At 41.2% G+C, this 16,634-nt stretch overlaps 2 protein-coding genes across 2 annotated transcripts in view; both read left to right on the top strand.

The window, feature by feature from the left end:
* Window positions 1–16,634, top strand: part of LOC115739165 (sm-like protein LSM36B) — a 131,538-nt gene that overhangs the window by 28,726 nt on the left and 86,178 nt on the right. The gene's annotated exons all lie outside the window — the stretch shown is intronic.
* On the top strand, window positions 5,720–7,291 carry LOC115739164 (anthocyanidin 3-O-glucosyltransferase 2-like). The gene has a single exon (XM_030672132.2). It carries the CDS (start codon window positions 5,768–5,770, stop codon window positions 7,199–7,201), a length of 1,434 nt encoding a protein of 477 aa, XP_030527992.1. The 5' UTR covers window positions 5,720–5,767; the 3' UTR covers window positions 7,202–7,291.

Here is a 16,634-nt window from a genome sequence, read left to right as displayed (position 1 = left end):
AGCTAGTTTGAAAATGCAAGTGTTTTGGATTTGTTGTGTGTGTGTGTCTTGCCATTGCGAGGTATTTATAGGCAAGCTCTTTGGTAACCGCTGAGCGGTTTCTTCCTTTGGCCCCATGCTTTGCTCTTTTCCATAAGCCACGTGGATGACGGTTTCCTAGTCTTCGCGCCTTTTCTTTTTACCTCGTGGGGATTACCGCCAACCGCTTCGATCGTGGCCTCCATCCGCGCGCTTTTCTTGTTCTAGAAGGAAGTGGCGCCAGAATTTATCTCGACACGTGGCACCTTTCTGATTGAAACGTTCCTTGCTTTAGTGTTCCTTCCTGTAGCTGATTATCGCTTCCTCACGTGCTTGTCACGAGTCTCTCTTGGATTATTTTAAGTGTCAACAGAAACGAAGCTCAATATCATGTTTTTGCTTGGTTTGAATTTTATCCTCCTCTCAGATACAATGGCCACAAAATGTGTGTGTATGTATACATATTAAGATGGTTCCTTGCTTGTTTGCATGAAGATAGTATCTATCCCAAAACCCAAAACCGTGAATTCATTGTGAACTGACCGTTCCTCAAGAACGAACACAAGCAAGGCATAGCATAAGCACTTTACTAGTTTCTTGAAAGCAGTCTGGTATATTCCGATGGCTTTATTGTGAAAATGAGAGGAGTAGGGGCAACACCTTCTATGATGTGGGCTTCACGCCATCATCTTCACAATTGAACTGTCTCAATTTACAATTTGTAGTATATTCCTAACAGAGAAAAAAGCCGGTGTCTGCAGGGTATGTGCCAAAGACCAAGCTCTTTCTTGTCAACTTCTAGTAATTTCGCGAACCTTAAAGAGTGTGGCATAAGACCTGGAGGAGAGGGTGAGTTGGATGATACCAAGTTAATTGATCCGCAACATTCCCGACAAGCATGTTTAACTTCCCATGATGCAGGCTATGCCGATGATTAGCTTCGAACCACAATTTTTTTTTTTGCTGTCTGAAGTTGTGTGACATTGTCATATGTTCTGATTTGGTTGGAGCTTTATGAAGGCACTCTAGCCTGCCTGGATGAATATATGAACATGAGCAGACGGAAGAGTACCTCAATGGGCAGCCGGAAAACAAGAATGGCGAAGCTTTTATTCGAGGAAATAACAGGAACGACAGGCTCGAAATTTCGGATGTCCTAACTGGAATGTTTTGTTGCCAGTTCTGTACATCAGCACTTCAAAGCGAACTCTGGCATATGAAGCTTAGCGTCGGTTGATTGTGCTATGTAATGTAGAATGGCGGAGTTTATGTAGTCATAACTTTCGAGGGTACAGTCTTGGCCGCGGTACATCAGCACTAGAATTGCCGGAGAAGTGAACGTACTCCAAATTTTTTAGACCTAATTTGCGATTCTTACTGATGATCCCGCATCTGATGAAATTGGCTTGTGAATTGCTTGACGAGGACTCGTAATGCTCCGATTATTTCTATTTGTGCATGTTGCCAGTTTGCTCAATTGAAACCAATGCAGATCTCATGTTCTTTAAAATCCTAGGGGAGGGGGTAGGATAAGGTCGGATAGGATTTCTCAAGTTTTTTTTTTTTTTTTTGTGTATGAGAACATTATTTTTATAGTAATAAGATCGGAATATTTCATAGCATCACATAGGGTATTTATGTCATTTATATTGATATACAATTTCTACCAAATGCAGGATAGGATAGAATATGATAATATCCGACTTTAAATCCGTAGTTCACCAAATGATGGATAGGATATGGCCAAATCCATAGATTTCTTATCCTATCCTATCCAATCCTATCCCGACCGAAAATCCCGACGACCAAACGCAGCCAAGAGTTCAACCAAATTGTTGTTTGCTTGATCCCCTAGAACAATGTGTTCTTCAAACCACACGTGCCGTGAGAGCATCCATTCCCTAGAACTCGGTAGGTTTGAGAGATAAAGTACCAATAAACATTAGTATTGTAGGGATTACTAGGGACTTGTCACTGGGAAATATCTTCACCGAGTGGCAAAAAAAAAAAAAAACAGAAAAGTTATCTCTATAAGAGATCCAAGCAATCCTTTGCCTTTGATCATTAAGAAACACAAACGAAAAGGGCAATCACTCATTCTTAAAATCAGCATTCTTAAGAACAAAAAGTCGGGCCCCTTACCATTCTCTAGCTTGGTAGTTTCCACCACTTGTCCTGGGTTGAGCCCTGGGATTTGACGGCGGACTTAAAAACCACCTACGGACATGGATGACAATGCCGACTTGGTCGATGAAACTCGTCATATGCCCTTTCCAAAGGTTACTGTCTTCCTTTGAGGATGAAACGTGGTTGTCTGGACCACCAAATTGCAACAAGAGAAACAAGATCCAAAATGCTTTTAAGTGCTCTCTCAAATTCAGCTCCATGAGCACTCCAATTGCTTCGTTGTTGAGAGATGAGCCCAATCATGAATGTAGCTACTGAGGGAGCCATCAAACAAGACAACTGCAACAGGAAAACGATGTAGCGGCCCGTTGCTTTCCTTCTAAAGGGTGAATACACAACGAGACAGATCGGAAGCGAAAGATTCAATACGATGATGCTTCGGACATTCCATATGGCCCACAGATCCCAAGCGGAGCCCCACCCGACGTTTCCCAGATCAAATTTCATCCCCCTCGATAATTTAATTTCGGTTACAACAAAACCAACCTCTCAATTATCCATCAGGATAGTTTGCATGCATCAAGAAGACAGTGCTTTCCAGACATCATAAGGTGCCTTCGGGTAGACACTTACAAGTGCAACGCACTATGTAATAATGACACATACATTAGTACTTCAAACACTACGAAAAATAGAGCGATCAGTTCTTCCTCGTTTGATCCGGACCTCCCCCATTAAATATTTTTTTGCCCAGAGTCATTTTGTATTCCTTCAATAAAAAATAAAAAAACAATGGAAAGAGAAAAAAAAAGGAAAAAAGAAAAACGTTTCCCTTCTTGAACTGTACCTATTTATTTTATTATCAAGTCAGCTACTGGTCTTATTTTATTGCAGTAATGCTGATCCAGAGTCTCAACCTCGTTAGGTATATAGACAATCTGATTCCTACTTAATTGTAGACCAATAAGCATATCCTAATGCACATGAGTGTCAGGATTATCCCCCATCGACTATAAAAGAGGTTGGTGGTCAGTTTATAAGTATGAGGGAAACCTCATTCTTTGATTTAGCTTTCGAGATGAGAGAGGTCCAAGATCACACAACAATGAGTTTATGACATTTTTCCTTCCTAAACAAATGAGAAAAGCTAACCAACTTATGTAGATTTGGCGCCATCCGACCTCACAGGGCAAGCGGGGAATTCCATTCCTGTTGTGTTTTTTCACTATAAACCAATAGTATCTCCATATGAATCTAGTTTATGAAACCGAGCTGTAAATCATGTGATGCATCTTAATGAAAGATATGAAGCAGAGTTTGTTGCAGCATTTCTTCTATGAATCAGTGTCATTTGTTGTTCGATTTTGTAAAGTGGTGCTTGTACTAATCTTCGACCGTGTCCAATTTTTCTGGGAAAGCACCAAACGCATGTCTTACTGTTGCCCCATTGACCACTCACAAGTCTATTTACACGAATATCATTCACATGCCATTAAGCAAAACCCAACATTGAAAATACTAAGTTGCCCCTCCTTGCAAACTCATTTCAGCATTTTGCTCGAGGTTTAGGGGTGTGAAGCCAGATTGGTTCTACCCAGAAACCGGATCGGACCGCCCGAAAAACAGGTATGGGAACTGGTTTCCAATTCCAAAACTTTTGGAACTGTTGGGAACCGGTCTGGTTCCAAGTGAAGACCCAACCCGAAGCCAGACCGACCGGACCGGTTTTGGCTAAAGTGAAAACCCTACTTTTTCTAAAGTTCGCAATACGTCATGGTAACTTCTGCCTTGGAGAGGAAGATTTCTGATCTGATTCCGGGACAATGCTTTTGATTATGTGGGTACAGCACAAATCCAATCCCTCTGCGTCTCTTTGCCAAAGGACTAAGACCATATTATCGAGTCAGCTACCAGTCTTATTTTATTGCAGTAATCCAGATCCAGAGTCTTAACCTCATTAGGTACAGTAAATCCAATTGGTTCTTAATTGCAGGTCAGTAAGCACAGCGCAATGCCCACGAGATTGATGTCATACAGCTGACAAAACAAGAAGAAGACAAGCACTGCCATTCCTTCTCTTTCTCAATAATGGAAAAAGACCATATTGATCAGGTCAATGGATATGGCTTTCACGTGCTCGGACTGCTTCATCTTCTTTCTTCCTAAACAAATGATAGATTCTCGAGGTTGTCTGGGTGGGGGTGGGGCCATCTCCATGTCCTTGGGGTCTTTATATTCACGATTCACATGTCCAGTGACACTCTGAGTCGTTTGAGATGAATTGGATGTGAGAAAGAACACTCTTAGTCAATGTCAACACGTCTACAAGCATACTTCCTCGCACTTGCCATAGATGAATGGGATTTTGCTTTTTGCAATATGGTCTCGGGTTTCACACCAGCAACCCCCTTACAGGACGGCGAAATTGCTGGCTTACCAACTAGTCTAGATTTGGCGCCATCCAACCACGAGGTAAGGAGAGAATTCCATTCTTGATTTTTCACTCTAAACCAATGGGGAAAATTGTGAAAAAAAGTCCTAAATTTTTTGCAGTATTACCGGTTCAGCCCTGAACTTTGTAAGTTTGCAAATTTATTCCTAAACATTTTCGTATTTTTTCAATTCATTCCTATTGCCAGAACTTGCTGACCTGGATAATTTCTAATCATATTTTAATGCTATTTCAAATATTTTTATTTATTATTTTGCTTTTCTTTTTGCTTTCTTTTTTCTCTCTGGTGTGAGGCGAGGGCCGCCATCGCCGGATTGGGCAAAGGATGCCCTTGCCTAGGCGGGCGAGGGTGGCCCCTAGTGAGGACCACCCTCATCGGCCCTTGAAAAGGCCGGCCTTTGCCTGACACCGGAGGGAAAAAGGAAAAAAAAATATTCGGACTAATATTAAAAAAATATTAAAATTATCCACGTCGGCGTCGGTGGTGTCATGTGGGATGGTTGGAGTCGACATCAGCGATTTCCGACCAATGTGACTTAATTGGGCAAAAGATAAAAAGGTTATGACTGAATCGGTAAACTTAAAATGTTTATGTCTTAATTGGTAAAAGGGAAAAAGGTTTATGAATTTTTGACTATTTTCCCAAATCAATGTCATCTGAAAATAAATCTAGTTTATGAAACTGAGTTGTAAATCATGTGATGCGTCTTAATGAAACATTTAAACATGACTCACGTGTTCAAGTAGTTGATCAGAGTTTGTTGCATCACATCTTCTGTGAATCAGTGTCATTTGTTGTTCAGTTTTGTAAATAAGTGCTTACTTTAATCTTCGGCCGGGTCCAAGTCTTCTGCGAAAGTACCAAAAACATGTCTTACCGTTGCCTCAATGACTACTCCCAACATCTATTCACACAAATATCATTCACGTGCCTTTTACCAAAACCCAAGATCGAAAAGACTAAATGTCAACACGTCTACAAGCATACTTCCTCACACTTGCCATATATGAATGGCAAAAATGAAGAAGTCAACCGAGAATCTTCCCCACCTCTCAACACGACGTCTAAATTAATAATCAACATGAAAAGCATAGAGCCTCATTCGCCTTCTCCATCCACAGAACTTCCAAACACTCACTTGAGCCCGGGAGATAATTCGCTACATCGCCATGACCCTTGCCGAGCTCGTGTTCGTCCCGTACCCTGGCATGGGCCATCTCGTATCGATGGTTGAGATGGCCAAGCTCCTCGTTGGCTGCGACCCTCGCCTCTCCGTCACCGTCCTCATCATGAAGCTTCCGTTTGAATCTAACGTCGGCTCGTACACAAACTCGCTTGCCACCACCGTGGCCTCTGATCGCATTCGCTTCATCCACCTCCCGCGTGAGAAAACTGAAGCCGGGATCTGCTGGGGCAATTTCCGCGCCCACTTTCTCGAAAGCAACAAGCCCCATATCAAGCGGGTTGTCACCGAGCTCGCCGACTCGACCAGGCAGCTTGCGGGGTTCGTTCTTGACATGTTATGCATCACCATGATTGACGTGGCAAAGGAGTTCGGAGTCCCGTCCTATGTCTTCTACGCATCGAGCGCCGCATTCCTCGGCCTTATGCTGCACCTCCAGTCGCTCCAAGACAAGCACCACGTGGACATAACTGAATTCAAGGACGGCGCCGGCGAGTTGGAGTTCCCGGGTTTCACGAACCCGTTGCCAGTCAAGGTCTTACCCCCTGTGGTTCTGAAGACGGAGGCGGCTCGACCGGTCCTGGAGCACATCAGGAGGATGAGAGCGACCAAGGGCATTATAATAAATACGTTCGATGAGCTCGAACCACATGCAGTGAGGTCCTTGACGAGCCTTGGGGCGCCCAAGGTGTACCCGGTGGGGCCCATACTAAATCTAAAGGGGAAGGCTGAAAAGAAGGCTCACGGTGGAGGTGATGACATCATCGAGTGGCTCGACGAGCAATCGCATTCATCGGTGGTTTTCCTGTGCTTCGGGAGTTGGGGGAGCTTCGACAAGGACCAGGTGAAGGAGATAGCCTCCGCGCTGGAGCAGAGCGGGCACCACTTCTTGTGGTCCCTACGGCGGCCGGCTACGACGGGCAAGGTTCAGCTATTGCGTGACTACACAGACCCCAAGGAGGTCTTGCCTGAGGGGTTCCTAGACCGAACATCCGGCATCGGAAGAGTGATTGGGTGGGCCCCACAGGCTGCGATCCTGGCCCACCCGGCAATCGGAGGTTTCGTGTCGCACTGCGGATGGAACTCCATCCTGGAGAGCATATGGTTTGGCGTGGCGATGGCGGCATGGCCCATGTATTCAGAGCAACAGTTCAACGCGTTCGAGCTGGTGATGGAGCTGGGCCTCGCGTCGGAGATCAAGATGGACTACAGGATGGATTCATGGATGGAGAGTGACATCGTCGTGACGGCGGATGAAATAAAAGGCGGAATAAGGAAGTTAATGGAGGAGACCGGCAGCGAGAGGCGGAAGAGGGTGAAGGATGCGAGTGAGAAGAGCAGGAAGACATTGGTTGAGGGTGGCTCTTCTTACTTTTCTTTGGGTTGTTTGATTGAGGACATAATAAAAAATATGCCTTGATTTAGGTGACTAGAATGGTTGGAATTTTTAGCTTTTTCCGATTATGGACATTGAATCATACCACTCTTGGTTTGATAGCGAGTGAGAGATTTTGATAGTTGAAACCGTCAAACCAAGGGGGAAATAAAACGTTTAGTTAAAATTTTATTTACGGTAGCGGTGCACGTTTTAATGGTTCATTTGAAATACAGGCCTACTTTTCTTTTTGTCACTCCTCTATTCTATGTATATGTATGTGCGATCCTCACGTAGATCGAATTTAGGACCCGATGCTCTCTAGCCCCACCTCCACAATCTCTTTGTTAGTAGGTTTAGGAGTGAATCGACAAGCTTAAAATATTTAGGACTGAGTTGTCAAAAGTGCAAAAGGTTTATGACTTTTTGACGATTTTCCCTCCCAAAAGGTTTCCTCAAGAGTGATCCTATAATGTATTCAATCACGGTTGAGCTATTTAACAATATGTCATCATCTTGACACGACTTGTGTTGTGAGAGACTATGAAAGATTGGTGGGTATTCATTTTGCATTGATAATTGCACATGTGAGTTGGAAGATTGTTGGGAGCCCAAATTCAAACTCCGTCAACATATCTAGTTAGATCTATCAACTAACGTTCCCGTCCCCAAAACAGCTCTTATGAGGTGAGGACAGCCTGGATCCACTGAACCTGGCTCTGATATCAAGATCTGCCGTCTTGGGAGGCCGCTCCGCTTATCTTTAAGTGCAAGTGTTTAATGGGTCAGCTTAAGAGCCTCGAAATAGCCCATTGTTATAGAGAAGTGAATCAAGTGACGGACTGGGTTGTTAAAGCCCATCGATGAAAGAATCTTTCTTGTAATTGGATCACTAATCCTCCCCAAATGCTATGAGATCTTGTAGGATATGGAAGGCCATTTAGTTTGTAATTCTGGATTTATTTAAGGACATGAAAGGAAACGTATCTTTTGACCCAAAAAAGAAGAAGAAGATGAAATCGGTTTGTGTGTTGCCAATTGGCTTTGATGCTGTCCTGTTTAAGGAGAAGGCGAATCGCGTTTAAGCATCAGCGTTGGATGCCATCTCTCTATGTATGTTTAAATGATTCTGTTGCAAATTTTTTTATCCTTGCATGAAAATGTGGCTCCTTTGCATGTAAGAAATAGCCATTTCATATTCAAACATATTCGTTACAAAGCAATTTTTTTTTCTTTTATCTTTCCTTTTTTTCTTCCTAACCCTAGGCCGGCAACAGGCGAAGGCCCTCGTCCATTGGCCGACAAGGGCCACGATGCCCTCGCCGGCCTAGGCTTCCGAGAAAAGAAGAAAAGCAAAAAGAAACAAATTCAGAAAAATTCTAAGAATCTTAAAATAATGAGTAAGTCAGAGGCGATCGTGCCATGTAGGAGGCCGACGCCGACTAGACCATCACATTAGCGGTTTCCGGCAAAAATTGGCCAAAAGGGCTAAATTGAAAAATCGTCAAAAAATTTCAGGACTAAATGGGCACAAGAGCAATAGGTCTATGATTTTTGCAATAACTTTTCCACATTTTAGTTGGCCTAAGTTGCTCGACGATAGTATGATGCTCTTACAAATTTGAGTCTTTAGACATCAGTACAAAATTCAATATTCCTGAATTGGCAATCTGTCATTTTCCCTTGAGAAGCACAACTCATGAGATTTTTTGCTTTATTATTCATAGAATTAATATGGGTCAAAACGGGTCGGGTATGGGTCGGTTGCAGGTTGGGTTAGATATGGGTCATTAAATATGAGTCAAAACGGGTTAGATGAGTCAATATGAGTCAGACCATATTCTATCCGACTTAAATCCGATCGGACCCACCCATTTGACATCTCTATTGTTTACTATCAATACAAGTAGACCCATCAATTGCCGGCATCGGTCATGAAGATTCGCAAACTCGTGTATTCTATTGATACAAACACAAAATAGAAATGCCGTCTGGATGACAAGTAAGACAGATGATGCGGATGAGATCACTCACCCCAATGCTCATAGCACATGCCCAATTCAGGCTTGTAGAGACAGCCGAAAGGAGCTATCAACAGCCAAACAAAATCAAGAAACTCGCCACCTTTGCTCAGCACCTGCACATGCGCCTCTCCCTTGATGTGACTTGCTGCATGACGCAGCATCTCCACCCACACTCCGCTCATCACCTCCCACTTCCTTTCCCCGAGCCTTTCCATCTCTCGTGCCAAACGTAATCCCATCTTGAGCGGGGATTCCACAGAAGGGCTGGAATCGCCCAGTAGTTCGCTATGAGTCCCTAACAATGCCATGCTTAGCCCCTCAACATCCATGGTCTCAAACAGTTTCACATTTGTGATGTCCGTAAGCTCACTCAACATATCCGCTAATCTCATTTCAGTGATGCCTGCAACCGCCACAGCGGACACCACATTAGGTTGATGCACTAAAAGATACAACATGTAGTCTGAGAGGATCTTGCTGAATACTATTTCATCATTTTCGACTGACATTTTCTCTTGGTTGTAGCAGATTTCAGTAGCAAAATGCCATACCATAATACTGGCGACATAAGGAGTATCGGTGACAAGTGTTATAGGTGTGCTACAATCGATTCCCCCCCGGTCTACTCTCAAGAAATAGATTGCCTCTAGCGTCAAATATCTCTCTCACCTCTGTTGGATTATTCGCCTTTCTGGATTTACGTTTCACCTCCATAAAGATGAAAATCCATAGATTTTTAATGAAGGGATTATTTGACACGTACTGCGTATTGGCAACCATTAATCTTTTCTTACCATAAAATGTCTCAACAACTTTTGATGGGAAAGAGAGATGATCTCCTTATACATACGGGATAAAAAACTGCAGGTATTAGAAAGAGCGATGATGCCCACACGCTGATCGCGTTTAAACATTCTTTTCTGACTCACCTTTAGCTCTCAGATAGACGGTTGCAAGCATAGACGTATATAGTCCACCTTCAAAATATGAATGGTGTATCCAATGTTGGAGGTTATGGGTTTTTTAGAGTAGAGAGTATTTTGGTTACTTGAAGTATCACACCAAGAGACATTAAGTTTGGAATGCTTAACAGTGTTACCTCCAGCTTAGGAGAACCCTAGAGTTAATATGCAAGTTATTGGGCTCCAACCCATATGTACCCAAATAATCATGCTTTCACCTATTGGGCTTGTATGTGAACATATTATTTGGACTATACTAACAATATATCCAACATCCAAGACCATGTAAGTCACGTTGACATTAGGCTGTGCTTCACATGCGGCGAATAGGGGCCTCCTTAGGTCATCCATGGCGGATACTAACTTGTGGAGATATGAATCAAGTTTAGATGATGTTGTGTTGTAGCACATGATCCTAGCAACAGTCCAATCGGAGAAAACGAGCTTGAACAAAGCGATCACATCAATAGCAACGCTCCCAAAAAGAAGGGAATAAGTAATTTTCACATCGGGGAGCAGATGCTCCTTCAAATGAGAGAAAAGGACGAAAGGCATTGCAACTTCAGCGAAGGCTATGAAGCGGAGAATGTAGCTCCACTTGAAACGTATTGCCAATACTTTTGTATGGAGCACCTCGTAAATGAACTGAAGTTCAACTGATATCACCCTCAATGCATCAATTGCAGCAACTTTGTAGAAATATTCGCGGCTTATATTGCGTTGGTCAGATGTGAACATGAGATCTCCAAGGAAGACCTTGAAGATTTGAAAGAAGCAGTAAGCATGCTTCGCCAAAATGCTCACGGCAAGCTTTGTTTCTTCTTCATCAGAATATCCATCTCCTAGAATGGGGAGTTCTTCACTTAAGTTGTTTCTTGCAGCATGAAAATACCCGTGCTGTGAGAGCATTGACTCCCTGAGCCTTGGGAGGCTTGAGCGATTAAGTGCCAATATCCTCTGCCCGATCTTTATGACCCCGGCAAAAAACACCACCATTGTTGGGATTAGCAGCGACTTGTTGCTGGAAAATATCTTCAAAAAGACATAGATGGTGGTACCAACTTGATAGATGAGGGTGGGTAGGTTTTGTTGCAAAAGCAAACTATCCTGCAAAGAGAAGACGGTGATATTGTCAGGAGCGCCAAGATGTAACAATGGAAATGATGCCCAAAATGCCTGAATTGCTCCATCTACTTCTGCTGAATGAGCACATGAATAGCCTTGGTTGTAAGAGATGAGCCAGAATGCGATTGTAGGTACCCAATCTGCCATCAAATAGGCCAACCACAATAGAAAAATGATGGGGAAGTTTTTTGTTTTCTTTCCGAGGGGTGCGTGTAGAATGAGAGAGATCCGAATCAAGAGACTCAGGATGACGGAACCTCGAATGTTCCATTTGTTCCATAAGCCCCAAATGATGCTAAATGCCATGTTTTCACTTAGTTTGAAGTGTATGGCTCTTCTCTAATCTAAAGACGAACGGGTTTTTTTTTTTTTGGGTGGTGGCAATGTTGGGGAGGGTCAATGCGAGAGTAAGATATTTGCATGTTACTTTTTGTTGATTGAAGCTTGACTTTCAAAAGATGCATGGCCATTTAAAGTCATGTAAAATGAAATTTGCTTACTTGACCATTCCCCTAAGTCAGATGGTGGGACGGTCACCGTATTGCCACACAAACTTCATTTGTTGAAATCGGATCACTTGCTAATCTGATTTCAGTATTTTGACTTCTCATTTCCTTTTTTTTTTTTCACATTTATGTATTTCTATTGTAAACTAAAATTACAAGACAAAGTGTATAAGATAATTGCGTTTTTTTTAGTTATTAATAATTGAGAAAAGTTAAGATGACAGTCCGTGAGAGTGCGGACCCACGTACATCACATATCTGCGTGATATGACGAGTTGACCAATTCCTATACCCCGCGTCTTCCCCTTCCCCAAGATATCGCCGCTTCATTTGAACCAATAAACTTACACCTAGGATCAAACAAACTGAAGAAATGAGTCCAAGCACAATGAACATACTTGCTAACACCTAGGCCCACTCAAACTTTTCCATCCTTGTCGTTATCATTCGATTTCGTCAGAAAATGGACTCATGTAGGCCAAAAATCCACGACAAATATATATGCATTACATATCCGCGTGATATGCTTGTCGCCCAAAAATCCACGTTTGACATGGATCGTTCAAATTGCACCATTGAATAATCCTTACAAATTTGACATTACATATCCACGTAATCTTTTTATTTTGCTGGAGAATAATATCTACTATTATAAAAGTTGCAACTTATTACTTGAATATTATCAATTAGATATGTTTCATTAGAACTTTGATTGTGTGGGCCCTCTTATAATTTTGTTTTCCAATTTTAGCTTACAATAAAATCACATAAAGAAAAAGAAAAAAATGTGGACTCAAAATGCTAAAGTCGAATAAGCAAGTGACCAACTTTCACAAATCAAATTTTTGGCCATAAAGTTTGCATGCAAATTAGCTCGCAATGGATTTATCGTAATTATATCATGTCTGGGACTCGGTATAGTTTGGAACCATAGTGTGATGAGTGAGCACGACAACTTCATGAAGTCTGGGTTAAGTATATTTTCTTTTAAATGCTTGCCACAATATTCTGTTCTAACTTTTTCCATTTGCAATCATTCAGTAATGGAAATATGGTAAGCTTAAGCAGTCCCACATCATGTGGATGATGTTAGCGAAAGTCAAATAGGAGTTAATATAAGTGGGATGCTCCAAAAGGGCATCTCCCACTAATGCAAGTGGCACAATCTCTCTGTGCGTTTATTTCACTTACAAAAATTAATGAATCGAAAATAATTTTATCATCCATGAAAATATTAGGCATAAATTGTTGTATTTAATAAAAAAAATATTCATTGACTAAATATTTCAAGTGATACAAACGATTATTTTAAAGAAAATATTTATCAAATCATGTATTTTTCGCGAATTAAATAAACCATTTATGTTTTGTACGTTTACTTCTCTATTGGTAATTATGTATTGCCAATCAAGAAAGAAAGGCCAAAGATCCGACATCGCAGAAATAACAAAAGACCAAGACTTCCAGGAAAAATTGCATCCACCTCATCGAATCTTATGTGTGCTGTCGTATAACGAGGGATTCTCGGACAATGTGCTTGGCCAATAGATAGCGATGACAGGGAATAGTTAATGCGTGTGAACGTCGCATGCTATTGTCTCCTTATCGATCGAATTCAACTTTTCGATTAGGTGTTTTGATTATAAGAACTTAGAGCCAAGGAGAGTATAATGACAAAACGAGTAGTTTATGGACTGTGTCAGTACACAAATTGAAAGCATAAAATAGTGTATAGACAAAGACTGAAGACTTCAGCCCGAATCTTGGACCATGGTACACATAAATTGTTTTGTTCAGTTGTGATTTTTTGCTCAAATTTCAACCTTTGTTAATTTACTCGAAACCCACCAATAACCATCGAGATAATTAATTCATCGTGAAGCTAAGTATTAACCAATGCGGGGGAAGTCTCCGATTCTCTGTGCCCATATCTGCATCACGATGTCCTAATGCACGGGAGTTTATGATGCCTAGAGATTGATGTCATGATGGGTTGACCTTAGTTTATTAAAATAAGCCAGATCCGAAGTCTTAACCTCATTGGGTGTGATCCATCCAATGTGTATCTAATTGCCTATCATAATGCACGTGAATTTATGACTCCTAGAGATTGATGTTATACAACTGACAAAGCAAGAAGACAAGCATGACTAATTCGTGTCTTCCTCAAAGGACAAAGACCATGTTATCGAGTTATTGCACCCATGCTTTCACATGTTCGAACAGCTTCATCTTCTGTCTTCCTAAAGAAATGAGAGATTCCCGAGGTTGTCTGGGTGGAGGGTTGGTGGTGGCCATCTCCATCTCCATGGGGTTTCATGTTCACGATGTGTTGTGCCTAGCAATATCACCTAGAGGGGGTGAATATGTGATTCTAAACAATTTGAAACTTAATGCAGAATTAAAACAGTTTCAAATTATAGATTGAATAAAATTAGTAAGACGATGTGCGAGTGAACTAAACACAAAGTAAGAGTTTAGGGAAGTGAAGATTGCACGCAGTGTTTATAGTGGTTCCGCTTGTTAGGCCTAAGTCCACTCTCCCACGGTAATAGCCGATTAGATGGATTCCACTAGAATCAATTCAATGGAGGTTACACAAATGATACTCTCGGTCGCTCTTACAAAACCTCACAAAGACGAAACTTATAGCACTTTGAAACAAGAATATGAATCTGAATAACTCTGGCACTTTTGAATTGTACATTCTCAACCCCTTCTGCTGGTTACCATGAATCTTCTTTTATACTCATTTGCTTCCAAACTAGCCTTTGGACAATCTTTCAAAGGATCGCTCTTCAATCATTGATTAGACGTCATTAATCGTGATTGAACGAGACTGTACTTGGAGAAGATATGGTAGCCGTTGGAGTAGAGTCTCGAACCCTTCGATTCGGTCGCCTATACAACCGAATCCTTAGTTTCCAAAAGTAGAGTTAATTCAAATATTCACAAAATCTTATTTCGGGAAGGTAATTTCCAATTCAAGATATTTCCCTAATCTGATTGGAAAATAATCTTGTCAATTAAGGATTACAAACTTCCATAACATATACTGTCAATATCGGAAACCAGCGAAACATGGGTCTTCAAAAACTGTATGAAAGATATCGTAGAATCCGAACAATATTTAGAAGCGCTCTTCAGAAGTAGAGACTATCCGAATTTGAACAGACTTAGAATAATGATTCCGAGCTTCAATAAAGTCCTTACTGATATGTCACATAAATTTTCAGAAGAATAAGTCTTCGGAGGCAGAAACCTTCTCCATTTGAACGACTTTCAAAAGCAAATATATGACAACTACACTTTGAGTCCGAATATCGGTTTGGATCAATATGAGCTTTTGTTCGCAAGTTCAACCTGCAATAAACGTTTACAAATATTATACAGATTCTTTCTAAACAAGGATAGTTTTGTTAGAATCAAAATATTCAGAAAGAAGGTTTTCCCAACACAATGAACAATGTACGGCAGAAAATTTGACAATTTGAGTTGTTAAAGAGGAAACATGATAAACAATATTCATAGTCAATATCAACGAGCATAATAAAGATTCGAATGCATTTCTATTGAGTTGTTTAACATGATGTGGCAGTTCATGTTAAAAAATTGTTAGCCATGTGCTAAAAAGGCATACTTCTTCACACTTGCCATAAACGAATAGAATTCTCTTTTTCCTCTTTTTTTTTTTTTCAGGTTTCACACTAACCCCCTTATAAAACGGCAAAATGACTGGCTAACCAATTAATGTAGATTTGGTTTCATCCGACTACACAAGCCAATGGAGCGGATTCCATTCTTGATGTGCTTTTTCACTCTAAAACTATCATGGAGTAGATAGAAAAAGACACTTAACGACAGGTTTTTCTGCCTGATTTGACTAGCATTGAATTTATTCACAACAGAAATCTCCATGTATCGTTATTTATTTACATTCTCTTTTGAATAAAGGAAAATTTTAAATAAGGACCCAAAGTGTTCTTATTTTTTCAAATAAGCGTTCGAAGTGGACCATGTTTCAAATAAATGTCCGAATGTCATATTTGTTTTAAAAAAGGGTTTGATTAAGGGCATTTTTGTCATTTAATTTTTTAATTTAATTTTTAATTTTCTTTTCTTCCATTACTGTTTTTTTTCCTTTGTTTCCCCCAACACTCGCCTGTTTACTCTCTCCAAATGCACTGTTCATCATCTCTTTTACATAGACAACTTAGGGAACTATTCATCGTCTCTTTCACGTAGGCAACCCAGAACATTTTTCTACGAAATTTTCCCTTCACTTGTGGCACCCATTTGCAGATAAGGATTCTAGTTGCCTGGTCGACGCTTGGTGATGGTCGCACCACCTCGCAGATCCGCTCATCGCGAGGCTTGCCGAGGTCACACAGCCCTAGCGTCGCTACTAGGCATGGCTTCAGGCCGGAATCGGCCGGTTTCGGTTCGTGGCCATGGGGGAATCGGAACCGAGCCCTTAAGGGGCGGCTCTGATTTCGGTTTTGAACCGGTGATTCTGGGCCGATTTCGGACCCGGTTCTAGTTCAAAATCGGAACTGGAACCGCCGATTTCAGTTTCGGTTCCGGTTACAATTTTTGAATTTAATTTTTAAATAATGAATTATGAAATAAAAGAAAATAATGAATTATGAAATTATGGAATAATAAATTATCAAATACAAATTCTAATCAAATTTGGGGGGGAAAAAGGAAGGGGAAATGGGCTTGAACTTAATAAATTATCATTAAGCGCCTACATATTTTCTTGGAGATAGAAGAATCAAATCCCATGTAGTTCTTTTACCTTTGATAACCCCATACTTACCTCATCTTCAATCGTCGCTACCCGTTTCGGAATCGATAC

This window comes from Rhodamnia argentea, chromosome 10 (genome assembly GCF_020921035.1).
Source record: "Rhodamnia argentea isolate NSW1041297 chromosome 10, ASM2092103v1, whole genome shotgun sequence".
Lineage (NCBI taxonomy): Eukaryota > Viridiplantae > Streptophyta > Magnoliopsida > Myrtales > Myrtaceae > Rhodamnia > Rhodamnia argentea.
Note: the sequence above shows the minus strand (reverse complement) of the source record. Positions and strands in the feature narration are given on the sequence as shown.

Excerpts from the sequence above, each read along its gene's own strand:
- LOC115739164 (XM_030672132.2), top strand. The coding sequence starts at position 5,768 with ATGACCCTTGCCGAGCTCGTGTTCGTCCCGTACCCTGGCATGGGCCAT.